Consider the following 16,364-nt stretch of genomic DNA (forward strand, 5'->3'; position numbering starts at 1 on the left):
ACAAAGAAACAAAGTATTTATTCATTAAAACATGCCTTATCAATCTGAAGAGGTTCTTGGGAAACAATACGAAGCACACTTGCATTTAACAACTCCGGGCCTAGTGGAAGTCTGAAGATTGGAAGGAAGCTTGCATCGAGATTTACACCCGGTGCAAAGATTTCTACAAACAGACGTGTTGGGTACCACTACTTCGTTGTTCCATCTGGATAATATTGTGCCTGGCTTAATATACGTCAACTCTCCCAAAACGCAGGAAATATGCAGTATGACCCCACAATCTTTGCATGTGTAAAACCAAGTTTTAGAATTTACTTTTGTTTCACATGCTTCACACCAATAGTCTCCATCTACGCTGCTTTCACCATAAGACAAGAAGAGAGGATGATCGTCGTACCTATGCCTCATTACCTTTTCCGGTGTAAGAGCACACTCGAAATCCAAACTATAGTCACACTCATCACAGCTTAAGGATCCTTTAACTGTCCATTGGTGACATGAATTGCAATACTTGTTGATACCTTCCGAGTAGTATAATGGATGTGGATGGCTATCGTGCTCAAATGGTTCTGAAATTGAACCGCACTGTACGTCTATATTATATTATTGACACACGTACCTGAAACCGCTGGATTTTTGAAGACAAAGATCACACATATAAACCTCGGATTCAGAATTCACGTCTATTGTGAATGGTTGGTTGTGGCTAACATGCCGCTTCTTCCGAGGAAGGTTAGCACATTTTGGGTGGAGAATGAAATCACACTGCTCACAACTGTAGAACGGTTCTGAACAAATCTGAAAGACACATGCTCGACAAAGAGTGTTTTCATGTAGACTCCCCCCATCCACATCCTTGATGATACGTAAGTTATGATCATGGCTAAAGTGTTTTATCATGTTATCATCAATCACCTCAAATGGCGCAACTTCCTCAGGCTCCAGTGTTCCTTCCAGTTCGATCATGTCCCATACATCGTTTCTCGTAGCACATCTTGAATGAACAACATAGTTAGTACACTTGGAGCAAGAATAAGCCCCGTAGAAACCATCAACCTTTTTACGACAAACTCCACATTTCCACTTTCCTTGACCAAGGCGACTTGTGTAAGAGATGCGATGATCGTGGCGGTTGATGTTTATAACGCGAGGTAAGTCGATACATTCCCAATGAATCATGAAATTGCATTGAAGACAAAAATAGGGGCTCCGGTCACCTAGTGTCCCACAAGCATTGCAAGTGAAATCAATACATCTTGGAACAAGATAAAGTTGATGTTCATGGGTCCTTAAGCTTAAAACACCAAGTGGTGGTGGATTACTCATACACCGAGTGCATATGCTGAAGTTACTAACATCACAGTGATGAAGTCGTCCATGAAAGAGCCTCCCGCAGAGAAGGCACTTCTTGTCAGCGTAATCAGGAGCTTCATATGTAAGGAGCTTGAGTGGGTCTTTGGGTTGAAGAGTCTCGTCTGTGTCACATGTAAGGAGCTTGAGTGGGTGTTTTGGGTGGGAAGTGTGGTATGCTTCTGGATAAAACTCCACACATTCCGGATGGAACCCCAACTTGCACTCATAACATCTATAATATCGTTTTTCGCGAAATAGTATAGTGTCACACACTCTACACTTTCGAAATTGCATAGGATGACAAAAGTCAAGTCCAAAACATAGTGTAAGTTCATGTTGGTGCACATTGTACTTTTCAAGAATAACGGTTGTGGGAGGTCTCCTAGCACAAGCCAAATCCAACTTGAAATCACATGTTGAACAGAAATAACCAACACTGAACTTAGCTGGACATAAACTACAAGTAGATAGTTCCAAACTTGAGGTCATCAGCTTGAGAGGATGGTCGGGATGAGATGAGTGGTTGATTTCTGATAAAGACTCGGCGCACTCTCTATGAAACAAAGATTCACACCCCAACTCATTGCACCGGTAGCCTCCGTAAATATAATCATCTCGCGAGCCGCAACCTCTACACAATCTTAGAGTAAAGCCAGTAAAAGGTATCAAAGGATGCTCGTGAACTGGTAACTCTATTTTCTCCATGCTGATTTTTTAACTCTCCAAAATCAAAATCAATCCTGAGCTCTCTTTTGTGGTCGTTTGAGAGTGATGTGTTTCTTTTTATTTATTTTTGCTTTGGGAGTTCGAAATTCAAGTGGTGGTACTCATTAGTGGTTAATTAGGATACTTGATATAACAATTAACATTATTAATTTTAATCAACAATACATATGTAAATTAACGCCACACCACGTGAAATGGTTCTTTTACCATTGAGATCCACGACATGTGACTATGTGTGAGACTCGAGACAACTAAAATCTGACGAATTAAGGCTGTCTCTCTTTAATTCAGATTTAAGCTTCTCAATGTTACCGTTAATTTTAACTTGTATAGTTGTATGTAAACGGCAAAATCAAATTGTAGTTATCACATCGAACCAGGATATATGTCGTATGGTCGGTTTCAACTTCTTACACTAATTTTTTCTCTTTGGCTTTGTTTTCTTTCAAAATCACATTTTGTTTTCTTTCAATGTGAAAAATATACATTCTTGAACCAATCTTGGTTTATGTTTGCAATAGTACAAGTACAGCTGCTAGGTCACTTCATGCTAGTGCTACTCCCATTTCAGTTTTAAGAGCAAGTTCAACGGTGGTTTCTTTTAATATGCTTTTTTTTTTTTTTTTTTTTTCAACCAGACTATAATAGTTAAAATAGAACTCCAAGATTGGTTGCCCAAACAGGAGGATATGAGTTTTTTTTAATATGCTTTTTATATCATGTAACTTTATATTTTATGAAATGCAATAATTTATGTTTTAAAAAATGTTTAAAAATTTAAACAAACCAAATTGTACTTAACATATTATACTTTTCAAAATAATTTTTAGAAAATTTTAAGAATCCAAAATTAGGATCTACCATTGGAGCATACCATTTTACAGTTTTTCAAAAAAGTTTTTAATTTCATTATTTCTAAATATTATAATTATAAACATACTTAACATCTTTTTTTAACAGTCCACCGTTGAACTTGCTCAATAAACAAAAGGAGAAATCATCAAACAGTAGAATCTTCCAAGATCATTATTACAGCCTAAATCATAACTAAAAATACAGGAGATAACCTTTGAATTAGGAACTAAGGAACATCTGCGATCATACTTGAGATGCTTAATATATACTCACCTCCTCACTAGTGTTTTCCTTTTCTTTTTTTTTGGTCTTCTCTCTTCTTAATGACATCTATTCTCAACATCTTTCATTAAACCATGCAGCAGCATTGGCCATCATCAGCTCGCTCTCTTCAGACTCACCATATTCAGCATCTTCTTTGCATTTTATCCTTTGCATTTAGATATATCAACGCTATTTTATCCTTTGCATTTCATTGAATCTAATATTCCTCCAGTAGTCTCCTACTAACAACATCTTTCAACGAAGAACACACCTGAGACGATTCATCTGAATCCAACTATTAGGAGCATGTTTTGTACCTTGTTAATGGTTTCTCTCTACATCTTTCTTGTCTGCTCCTATCTAGGCCCACTTTCACTTGCAGAGGGGACATTGCTTGGGAAACTAGATAGATCGATGTCAATGAGGGACATATCATACATTGTATCAAGAGAATCAGAGGCATCCACAAGAAAGGAAGATTTCACAGCATCAGAGCGTGCAGGATCAGAAGTTACGCTAGAGCTTTTTGGTGAGTCATCCCATGAAAGCCTGCTCATCATCTGTATGTAACCATTTCACTTCAGTAGATTATGTTTACGATCAGCAGCAGCAACTGTATTACTAATCAGCATTGGTTGTTCTTTATTGTGTGCTGTGTACAAAGTTGGCATCAAATGGAACCGAAGGAGTAACAACAATTCCACGCCTTCCACCTCTTAGATTTGGAGAAGCTTTTGAGAAAGCAGATGATGTGATCTTGATACTGGATGATCGAGAACAGTTTGCCACCAAGGGGTTTGTGGAACTCTTGTAAGTGTAATTTACATGAACCCTAAGATCTTTTAAGCAACATGATTAATCACATGGCAGAATTATAAAGGAGGGTTAGCGGAGTACCTCCTCCATTCATTGTTGTAGAGATTCCTTGATGGACAGCTTCCTGAAGTTCTGATCTTCTAGTTAGGTGATTAGGTTTCTCTCCCCTTGCCTATGAACTTTCTCTCTTTGTGTTGTCTTTCTGAGATTTATTTAGGATGTCTTTATAATGGACTAAAGGCATATATTTATAGGCGGAGAGAGGACCTAATTCCTCTTTAGGGTTTCCTTAAGATTTAATCTCAACCGTCCATCAAAGTAGAGATTGATTAGGAAAAACTCCTTTGTTACCAATTTAATTGGTTACCAAATATATTAAGAATAACATTATTCCATAGAAAACGGATGACTATAAGACCACATAATAGGAGAAAGGAAATATTCCTTACAGTCTCCCACTTGGTCGTTAGTAAATCCATTAATGTTTTTCTTTTAGGAATCATAAGGCCGGCATGATATGTTATAACTAATTTCTTTCATTTGGTCATCATAAGTGTCTTGACTAATCAAGTAATCAATGGGAGTCATGGCGGTCGCATATCATTCAGCAACATGATCCCTTCCAAGTACTACTACATTGACTACCTTCTTAGCTAGACCATAACATAAGTAGGAGTTATCATAATGGTCCCTTTAATGTCTTTAAATAAAGACTTATTCTGTTATCATAGATCCAACAACAAATAATGTTTGTGCACACTGGAACAGAATGTAAAAGATGCAAAAGTCATAAAAAGAGCTCAAATAAAATGTCAAATATAGGCTAATTAAAACAAACAACATAATTAGGAACTATCCGCAAGACCCATACTTTCAGCATGCTTTTGAAAAATCTTGGGAGGTAGCCCTTTTGTAAATATGTCTGCAACCATATCATTAGTGCCTATGTGTTCAATGACAATCTTTCCTCTTTTGACATCTTGCTTCAGTGATAGATATTTAAGGTCCATGTGTTTGGTTCCCTTAGATATCCTATCATGCTTAGAGAAGAAGATTGCAGCTTCATTGTCACAGTAAAGAGTTAAAGGCTTGTCAACAAAACTCAAGGCCCCAAACTCAGAGACAAAATTCTGCAACCATGCTGCTTGAATAGAAGCCTCATAACATGCCACATACTCAGCCTCCATAGTGGATGTGTATATCAACTCTGACTTCTGGCTTTTCCATGAGATGGCCCCCCCAGAGAGGAGATACACATAGCCAAGAGTACAGTGTCTAGTATCTTTACACCCGGCAAAATCTGAATCAGAATAAGCAACCATCTGTGGATGTGTTGATTTTCTGTATGTGAGCATGTAGTCTCTTGTTCCTTTTAAGTATCTTAAAACTTTCTTTGCAGCTTGCCAATGAGCGAGTCCTGGGTTACTCTGAAATCTACCCAGCATACCAACTGCGTGGCTAATATCAGGTCTGGTGCAAACCTGTGCATACATCAAACTTCCCACCAGAGATGCATAAGGATATTTTTGCATTTCTTGACGTTCCATTTCAGTACGAGGACATTGCGTAAGATCAAGTTTGTCCCCTTTCTGCATAGGAACGATGCCAGAAGAACACGTCATCATGCCAAATCTCTCAAGAACTTTATCAATATATGCTTTCTGAGACAATCCTAAAATTCCAAGTGATCTATCACGGAATATCTCAATTCCTATCACGTAGGATGCCTCACCCATATCTTTCATTTCGAAGTTCTTAGAGAGATAACTCTTAGTCTCATGTAATAGACCAAGATCACTGCTGGCCAGTAAAATATCATCAACATACAGAATCAAAAATATGAACTTACTCCCACTGATCTTGAGGTAAATACATGGATCTACAATGTTTTCTTTAAAACCGAATTTCGTAATGGTTTCATCAAACTTTAGATACCATTGCCTCGAAGCTTGTTTCAGTCCATAAATTGATTTATTTAGTTTGCAGACCATGTCTTCCTGACCTTCGGCTATGAAGCCTTCAGGTTGACGCATATAGACTTCTTCTTCTAAGTCTCCATTCAAAAAGGCGGTTTTCACATCCATTTGATGTAACTCGAGATCATATTCAGCTACTTTTGCCATGATAATTCTAAGAGAGTCCTTCCTCGACACAGGGGAAAAAGTCTCATTATAATCGATACCTTCTTTCTGATTAAAACCTTTGGCTACAAGTCTAGCTTTATATCGTTCAATGTTGCCATTACGGTCAAGTTTGGTCTTAAAGATCCACTTACACCCGACTGGTTTGTGTCCTTCAGGCAATTGAACGATGTCAAGGACTTGATTTTTAGCCATAGAGTTCATTTCATCCTTCATGGCATCAATCCATTTATCAGAATTAACATCTTTAATGGCTTGTGAATAAGAAACCGGGTCTTTAATATTCACTTCTTCAGATTCTACTTGATAAAGCACATAGTCATCGGAAATAGCAGATCTTCTCTGACGAGTAGATCTTCTTAATGCTGGTTCCTCTTGTGCTTCATTATCATTATTAGCGATGTCTTCTTCATGGAGTGTATGATCATTTACTGGATTTTCCTCATTGTTTAACTGTTCAACAATGGGAGAATTTCCAGTAACATTCGGAACTAAGGGTAAAGGAATATTAACCCTAATTTCCTGAATGACCACATCTTGAACTTTATCACTCCCACTAATCTCGCCATTCTCGTAGAATCTGGCATTACCGGTTTCCACTATTCTTGTACTATGGGTTGGACAGTAAAATCTATATCCTTTGGACTTCTCAGAATAACCAATAAAGTGACCACTGATCGTTCTGAAATCCAATTTCTTTTCATGTGGATTATATATTCTTGCTTCAGCTGGACACCCCCAAACTTGGAGGTGCTTCAGACTGGGTTTCCAGCCTTTCCACAGTTCAAAAGGAGTCTTTGGAACTGCTTTGCTAGGAACTATGTTCAAGATATAGACTGCAGTACGTAATGCATCCATCCACAAGGATATAGGTAAGTTAGCATGACTCATCATAGATCTAACGATTCCCATATAAGTACGATTACGCCTTTCAGCTACACCATTCTGCCATGGAGAACCAGGCGTTGTGTACTGAGCAACAATTCCTAATTTTTGGAGAAGTTTGGCAAAAGGTCCAGGATGTTGTCCTGTTTCATCATATCTGCCATAAAATTCACCACCTCTATCTGATCTTATGATTTTCACTTTTCTATCTAATTGTCTCTCTACTTCAGTAATGAATGCTTGCACAGCATCCACAGATTGAGACTTTTCATGCAATAGATAGAGATAACAATAACGTGAATAATCATCAATAAAGGTAATGAAATATTTTTCACCCCCAAAAGAAGGAACGTCAAAAGGTCCACAAATATCTGTATGTATGATTTCAAGAAGCTGTGTACTTCTTGTGGCTCCTTTCTTAGTGTGTTTAGTTTGCTTACCCTTAATGCAATCTACACACTCTTTACAGTTGGTAAAATCTAGATTTGGAATAACTCCATCTTTTACCAATCTCTTAATTCTTTCACTGGAAATATGTCCCAATTTTTTATGCCACAAAAAGTATGAGTCTTTAGTACATGTTTTGCTTTTAGTTTCTTTATTGCCATGCAGGGTGAGATGTGTCTCAAAAGGTTGATCAGCCAAAATTAACATATAAAGACCATCAACTAATTTTCCAAAACCAATTTGATTAGATTTCAGAAATAAATTGAAACAACCATCTCCTTGAGTTGAATTATAACCAGCCAAATCAAGTTTGCTTAATGAAACTAAATTACGGGAAATAGAGGGTACATAAAGAGTCTGAAATAAATCCAAACAAAATCCACTATCCAAAATGAGACGATAAGTGCCAATAGCTTCAACTGGCGCTTTGTCTCGATTCCCCATAAATATATAGTTTTCACTTGGGTTTATATTCTGGGTCGTAATGAATCCCTGCAAGGAATTAGTTACATGTACATTAGCACCGCTATCAATCCACCAAGTTTTAGAAGAAACATGAGTAAAATTTGATTCAAAAAAGCTTTCGGAACCCAAAAGGTTACCTTTCTTTTCGAACCATTCTTTTCTTTTAGTGCAATCTTTCTGAAAGTGTCCAGACTTCTTGCAGAAGTTGCATCTGTCATCTTTCTTTGCCTTTTTCTTCTCATTACCTTGATTAGCATCATTCATCCTGGGTGGTGCTCTTTTATGGCTCACTTGATGCCTTTTCCCAGCTTTAGGTACAGCTCCCTGAGCATAATGGACAACTTTAATACCTTCACGGCTAAGTCTAGACTCCTCTTGTACCAGTTTGTTAGCCAATTCATTAGACGTCCACTTTTGTTCTATGGCGTTGTAATGAATTTTGAATGGTCCATACTGAGGAGATAAAGAGTTTAGGATAAATTGGACAAGAAATGAATCATCCACACTCATTCCTAAACCCTTTAGCGTAGCCGCAAGGTTGATCATGTCCATGCAATGTTCATGCATAGACCTTGTGCCATCATGCTTCATGGTTGTAAGATCTGCCATAAGTTTCCCTGCAACGGATTTGTCTGCAGTCTTAAACCATTCTTCTAGCGTCTTAAGATAAGCTTTAGCTTTATCACCAGGTGGTAGTGAAGTTTTGATGTTACTAGCAACTGTCATCCTCATGAACATTATGGTCAATCTGTTCGATCTCTCCCAAGCATTATAGAGGACCTTTTCTTCCTGAGTACTAGTTTCTGTAAGTGGACCTGGCTCATCTACACGAAAAGCCAAATCCAAATCTAGTACTCCTAATGTGAACTCAACTTTCTCTTTCCATTCTGAGAAGTTGGTTCCATTGAGTTTTGGAACAGTAGACATCATGGATGACATGCCATCAGGAAAAGATGCTGCAATTTTCAGAGATACAACAAGCTTTTAATTAGGCTTCAAAACATAATCAACACATAAATTTCAATTATTGAATAAACATGAAAATAAATCATGGTGTTCCTGTGGGCAATCACCATAATTTTAATAAAATCATGATATTCACACAACGTTATTGAATAATGTATTAAATTAATTAGACTAAGTTATCTGTGGATATCCTTAATCTATTCATATACAAATATTATTATTTATTGATTATATTTTAAGATTTTAGTCTACGTGTGGGTAGCTAATTATGAAAAATATATCAAAAATAGTTTTATATGCAAATCATTATAAGATAAGGTCATTGTGGTGATATCCAAACCTAATTATGCACTTTTATAGTAATTATATTCGGCACGAATTATGCACAGAATAATTTATTTAATTATATAATAATTTTGCACGAATTATGCACAAAACGATTACATACGAATTTTCATAAAATAATCCTGTACGGATTGTGCATGGACTAATTTTATTTAGACTTTAATTCGGAATAATTTTATTAAAAAAAAATTTAATACGTACGAATTTTGCACAACCTAATTATGCACATATTTATGTCAGTGAGAAATCTTAATTCTCAGAGACCCGAATTTTGCACACACAAATTTTTTTTTTTTTTTTTTTTATTATTATAAGTTATTGTTTGTGATAAATCTTGATTCACAAATGGCCAATTTATGCACGAACTTTAATATGTAAGAAACTTAATTTACAGAAACCCGAATTATGCACAAACTTTTATCTACAAAATTTTAATTATATACACCCGAATTATGTACAAAATTTAATCTGAGAAAATTTCATTCACAGACCCGAGTTTTGGACGTTCGGATATTGCACGGAGATTTAAGAAACCCGAATAATGCATGAAAATTTTCAAACATAGATTTATTTATCAGATCTATAATTTTAGCATACTAAGACCCGAATTATGCACGAAAATTTTCAAACATAGATTTATATTTTCAGATCTATAATTCTATCATACTTAATGAATTAACCATATGCTAATAACCGTGCTCTGATACCACATGTAAGTGTAATTTACATGAACCCTAAGATCTTTTAAGCAACATGATTAATCACATGGCAGAATTATAAAGGAGGGTTAGCGGAGTACCTCCTCCATTCATTGTTGTAGAGATTCCTTGATGGACAGCTTCCTGAAGTCCTGATCTTCTAGTTAGGTGATTAGGTTTCTCTCCCCTTGCCTATGAACTTTCTCTCTTTGTGTTGTCTTTCTGAGATTTATTTGGGATGCCTTTATAATGGAGTAAAGGCATATATTTATAGGCGGAGAGAGGACCTAATTCCTCTTTAGGGTTTCCTTAAGATTTAATCTCAACCGTCCATCAAAGTAGAGATTGATTAGGAAAAACTCCTTTGTTACCAATTTAATTGGTTACCAAATATATTAAGAATAACATTATTCCATAGAAAACGGATGACTATAAGACCACATAATAGAAGAAAGGAAATATTCCTTACAACTCTACGTACTCAACGTTTTTTATTTATTTGATTTTTCTTATGGTTTAGTTATGAAACTATGATAATAGCCTACCTATATTGTTGTTAATAACACTAACCAAAAGCTTCTTATTCACAGATCACGATCCATAGTTGATAACATATGCTCTGTATTCAAGATTAAGATTGAGGTTTGCATTTGCTTTTCATGGATAGATGTCAACAGATTCCAACTTATTAGACATTAACTGGAAAAGTGGGTGTTGTTGAATCTGGGGGATTGTTGTTGAACCTATTGGGCACTGTATATGGATTGCTCGGCATAAGTATCAACAGGATGAATATGTTCTGGACTTTATTGTTGAGAGGAAGAGCATTGATGATATGCTACAAGGATAGTCAATTATGGATAGTCGCTACAAGGACCAAAAACTTAGACTTCAGGTTTGTGTGTGTAGTGTACTCTCTCAACTTCGAGCTCAGGGCAACCCCTCAAGCATCACATCACACTGAAAACCAAACTGTACATGTGGAGGAAGAGACTCTTAAGCAGCCTCAAAGGAGACTTACCAAGACAAAGTTGTGTTCCTAAAGTGAGCTTGACCAATGTGTTGTTGTTAATGTAAAGGGTGCTAGTAAGAAGAAGTGGTGGCTTGTGCATCAAAGGCATAATTATATATGCGAAGATCAAAGATCAAAATCTCATTGTTATAATCGGAATACATAAGATTTTTTTCAAGTAAATATTTCTTTTTTTTTTTTGTAATCAAAACCAACGGCTAGTTATTAATTACGCAATCTATGAAAGATATGCAAGATACGGAAATCTCTAATCTCATTAACGAAGGGAGCGTGTAAGAAAACGAAAAAAGTAAAATTTCCTTTTTCGCAATGAGCGAGAGAGAGTGAAAAAATTAAAACCCTAGCTCTATAAATATTTCTCACTTTCATATTTGTTCATCATCTTTTTTTTTGTTGCTTTTTCACAACGCCCAAGAATCACCATGCGACCCTCTTCGTCTTCTTCGTCTTCTTCTTACTCCCTAACTTCAACGAGTTTGAGCAATAGACTCCTAACCATATTTAGGAAAGCAGAACAACTCTCTGTCTTGTGTGAAATTGATGTGTGCGTTATCTACTACGGACCACAAGGAGACCTAAAAACGTTTCCAAACGAGAAAGAGAAGGTGAGAAACATGGCTATGAGGTACAGTCGGCTAGACGAATCATTGAGAAGCAAAAAACGCACACATCTTTCTGAGTTCCTTGAGGAGAATCCGAACAAGAGGATGAAGACGAGTCCGAGTCCGGAGAAGAATGTGGATGTATTGAAGTATCCAATCTCTGATCACTACTCTCCCGACCAAATCTCCCAATTGATTCAGTCCTTGGAACTCAATCTCTCTACGTCCCAACAAAGGCTTCGATTTCTTCTTGAGTCGCACGAGAAACACAAACTACTCGATCATCATCATCATCAGAGTTTAGCTTCATCATCCTCTCAGAATCATCAGACCCAATCTTTGAACCCTAGCCAGAAGTTCTCGCTCTTTATGTATAACCATGGAGATAATAATCTCTCTCAGATCCCAGTCTCTGCATCAAATCTCAGTCAGGATTTCTCAGCGCTACTTGAAGAATCTCACCTGAAGAATCAGTTAATGAAGCAGGAGCTCTCTGATTGTGATCAGAACATATGCATGAGTGACATCACCAACAACAGTTTTCAACATCCTTGCGTCTTAGAAACAGAACATACTCAGGGGTACAAGAATCCTTTGGGATGAATCAGTTGATGCAGAAGGAGTTTTATGGCTATGATCAGAACATGTCTAGTATGGGTATCATCAATAGCAGTAGCTTTCAACATCCTTGCGTCTCAAACACAGAAGCAGTACAAGAATCTGTGAATAACTATGGGCTGAATCAGTTGATGCAGAATCAGTTTTATGCTTGTGATCAGAACATGTCTAGTATCATGGGTAACTCCGGGTTGATGCAGCATGAAGTTTATGGTTATGATCAGAATCTTTGAACCCGATCTTTGAACCCTAGCCAGCAGTTGTCGCTTTTTGTGTATAACCATGGAGACAATACTCTCTCTCAGATCCCAGTCTCTGCATCAAATCTCAACAATCAGGATTTCTCAGCGTTGAAGAATGAACACAACATGTATTAATTTGCAAAAAAACTTTGTGTACTTTTTGTTTAGGAACATCTCTTTTATTTGGTAGCTGTAACAATCTTATGTCTTGTTGTTGTTGTTGTTGTTTTGTATCTTGATTCAACCAATCTTGTCTACTTCTTTCTTGCTAAACATTGTGATGCCTAATGAAGTTTTCCATACATGTTTACTTTATTTTTATGGGATTTTGCATAACGCATCATGACAAGCATCTAACAACATCCTCTGTTCCCATCTTCGACCAATAATAGTGTATGTCGGAAATTAAACATAGCTTCAAAGGTTTTGTGTATACATCATCCAGCTCTCCCAAACAGATTTCTGAAGGTAAACGTTGGCAAAGTATAAAGATAACCAAGTGTAGTAGACACAATCCTATCCAAGATAACCAATTTAATTATTTCGTTGGTTTACGGTTTACAGCTTTTAATGCCTTTTAATGTAAATTTAAATTTCCACGTGGCAGGAGCAATAAACTCTAGTTGACCGAACCGGTAAAATGCAAAAATTAGATCCAGTTAAACCGAACCAAAGAAAGAAGAGAATCGGGATCGGAACGCCGACGTTCAGAAAGGGACGATTATCTCTTGTACCCTTTGACCAAAAGTCATATTCGCTGCTACCCTCCAATATTCTAAGTACCCTTTGACATTTTGTTGACCAATTTGTATTATTGTTGCCCCTGAAAAATAATAAATAAATTATATAAAAAAGAAAAGAAAAAACATGTGGAGCCCACCAACTCCAATCGGGCCCGATCCCACCAGCATCCTCCCCTCCAATCGGGATTTTTCTCTTTTCACTCTCTACTGGACGTTCCTTTCTATTTCACTGGATTCAATTAGAGCTCTGATCCTATCCCAAAGCAGAAGATTGAAGCTAAAGATTAAAGTTGAGGTGGTTTGTTATCCTTTTTGTTTTCATTATACTCGTTTATAGTATATAAAAAGTTGTTGTTGTGTTGTTCGTCCTTAATATAACAAACAATTAGGGTATATTGTATGGAGATTTAGGAATAAGATTTAGCTTGAATGCTCATAGGTTTATTCTCAATTGTAATAATAGTCGATATGGGTTAGATTTTGTTGATACTACGTGAATTTATACAGTTCAATCGAGCTGAATCATAAGGTTTTTTTTCTGAAATTAGTAGTTTCGATGTAGTACAACTGATAGATTTGGTACAACTTATAAGGGTACAACTGTTATTACTTGGTATACCTGATACGGGTACAACTAATATGACTGGGTATACTAGATATGGATGCAGCTGGTAATACTTGATATACCTGATACATGTACAACTGGTAATACTTGGTATACCTGATACAGGTACAACTGGTAATACTTGGTATACCTGATACAAGTACAAATGGTATAACTAGGTACAACTTGGTAATACTATTTACATGACATAGATGACAATGCGATCTTTTATTGTATTTCAGGTAACAATGAATAATAATCGTCGGATCATCATTATTTATGATTATGGGGGATATTATGCAACAAACGGAAATGAACTAAGATGGAAATCAAGAGGAAAAGTTCATAAAAAAGGATTCTATCAGCGGGAAAACATGGACGCAAGAAAAAGAAAAATTCGAATAGGAGTTGGTTTGATAGTGAGGGTTCTCAGACATAATTGTTTTTTTTAAGTAGTATCTTGTTTGGACAACTAAGTAAACCTTTTTTCTTTATGGTACAACTTGACCAAATTGAATTTGTTTTCTGTTATATTAACATGCAGTTGTCTTACTTAAAAAGAACAACATTTTTAGTTGATTTATCAAAAAAATAAGTACATATAATATAAGTTTTACTTAAAAATAACAACATTTTTAGTTGATTTATCAAAAAAATAAGTACATTTTGCAATAATATACAATTTTGTTTTACAATTATGATACTTGTAGAAAACTATCAACAAAAATAATTTAATAACAATACATACATAAAAATAATTTACTTTAACATTTTCATTATAGAATTCATTGTATTCTAGATTTATCATGAAACACCTTATACTTTAAAGGTTACTTCCTCATTGTAAACTACATATAATTACAAAAGCTAGAAAATTTTTGTTTGACAACATATAATTGCATGTACATGTGCCAAATATACATTAATTAACTAAAATTATGTGTGCAACTAAAAATATTTAGATTTAAACATGGTATAACTAAAATTTTTTAAAAAATCAGAAGTGTACAACTTGTCACTATGGGTACAATTTCAAAAATAGGAACAACTTGTGCATTTTTACGGCTACACGTGTACAATTTGGCGGTTGGACAGGAATACATGAGGATCACGTGTTTGTTGTGTGAACCCAAATTTTCAAAATTTAAAATTTTGGTAATTTGAAATTTGGTTGTGCAATTGGAGGGATAAAGGAATTATTGGCTCCAACGAATTATAAAAAAAATCCAAACAACGATTAACAAAGTATAACTTGTTCTTTGTACTAGTATAACTAAGTACAACTAAGTATAACTTGTTCTTTGTACTAGTACAACTAAGTCAAAACTTGTCTTTGTAATAGTACAACTAAGTCAAAACTTGTCTTTGTAATAGTACAACTAAGTCAAAACTTGTCTTTGTAATAGTACAACTAAGTCAAAACTTGTCTTTGCATTATCTAGCTTGGCTTTAACATCTTCATATTTTATTTTTGATCCAACCCCAAAGTACTGCCCAACAAAGGTTAAACTGCCCAAATCTTCCTTGAAACGTGGATACTCATGACAGTATAACCCAGAAATGATTGCCATTTCTCTGAGAGAATACCGGATGGTTACACCGTTGACCATGAACCAACATTCATTTTTCTTTTCTAAACACGCCATGCCCATCAACTTATGATTGGAGTCTTTGGGCATATGAAAGAAATGCTTGAACTGTGGGTGCAATAGGAACCAATCCAACTCGTCTTGTTATAGATGACTTCCCAATAAGTTCACCGCCTTCTTAATATAACACTTTCCAGACAACTTGAAAGGCTTCATATACTCGGTGTAATCGAAGTACCTATTAAGAGGTTGCATTACTTCAACATCATCCTCAGATTCCTGCAAACAAACATATCAAGTTATACCAAGTTTTACTAAGTTATGCTTTTAAAAACGAATTTCATATATCCAGTTTCTACTTAATTGTTCAAAGTTTAGATACATACCGACAAATCCTTATCATTTGATTCAGTTTTATCTGAATCACCTTCGGAATCATCTCCACAAGTCTCGTCTTCTTTTCTTCTTCTTCCCGAGTCTCTTCTTCTTGTACAATTGATGGTCCAATGTTTGGGTTCTTTGTACGTGCCATTGCGATTCTTCCACAAACAAAAAAAAGAAAACAAATCCGATTAACAATTGCACTCGAATTATAATCTACTTACCCAACATTCACAAAATCGACAAATTCAATTTACCCAATATTCAATTGTTTTCAACATAAAATTGAAAAAACACAAATAGAACTCGACTTACCCAGATTCGAGTTATCCTTAGTTGTACTAACACTGGGAACTTGGAGGGAGAAGAAAAATTTTACTTAATGGGATTTTGAAACTGTTTTCGTTCGAAGTAAGGTTCAAAGAAAAAATAAAGAGGAGAAAAAGGGTCCGAATTTTGTGGGTTTGGATGGGTGGGGGACGTGAGATGGGTAGTTATGGTAGGTTGGGTATGTAATTTAGAAAAAATGTTAATGCTTAATAGTCTTTACCCATTTTTTTTATTTTTTAAAATTATTAAATAAATTTGATT

General features: G+C 35.8%; 1 protein-coding gene and 2 pseudogenes across 1 annotated transcript; 1 reads left to right on the forward strand and 2 right to left on the reverse strand.

Annotated features, from left to right (window-relative positions):
- Positions 1 to 39: 39 nt before the first annotated feature.
- Positions 40 to 2,058, reverse strand: LOC104746374 (uncharacterized; annotated as a pseudogene).
- A 5,615-nt stretch (positions 2,059 to 7,673) lies between these two features.
- Positions 7,674 to 10,201, reverse strand: LOC147926463 (uncharacterized). The gene is made up of 3 exons (XM_087486843.1): positions 10,063 to 10,201; positions 8,090 to 8,908; positions 7,674 to 7,979 (listed from the first exon to the last, which is right to left on the reverse strand). The coding sequence occupies exons 1-3, from the start codon at positions 10,073 to 10,075 to the stop codon at positions 7,945 to 7,947; spliced, it is 867 nt and encodes a 288-aa protein (XP_087342969.1). The 5' UTR covers positions 10,076 to 10,201; the 3' UTR covers positions 7,674 to 7,944.
- A 1,215-nt stretch (positions 10,202 to 11,416) lies between these two features.
- Positions 11,417 to 12,447, forward strand: LOC104748343 (agamous-like MADS-box protein AGL75 pseudogene; annotated as a pseudogene).
- Positions 12,448 to 16,364: the final 3,917 nt, after the last annotated feature.

Source organism: Camelina sativa, chromosome 15 (genome assembly GCF_030686135.1).
Source record: "Camelina sativa cultivar CO46 ecotype springtype chromosome 15, ASM3068613v1".
Taxonomy (NCBI): domain Eukaryota; kingdom Viridiplantae; phylum Streptophyta; class Magnoliopsida; order Brassicales; family Brassicaceae; genus Camelina; species Camelina sativa.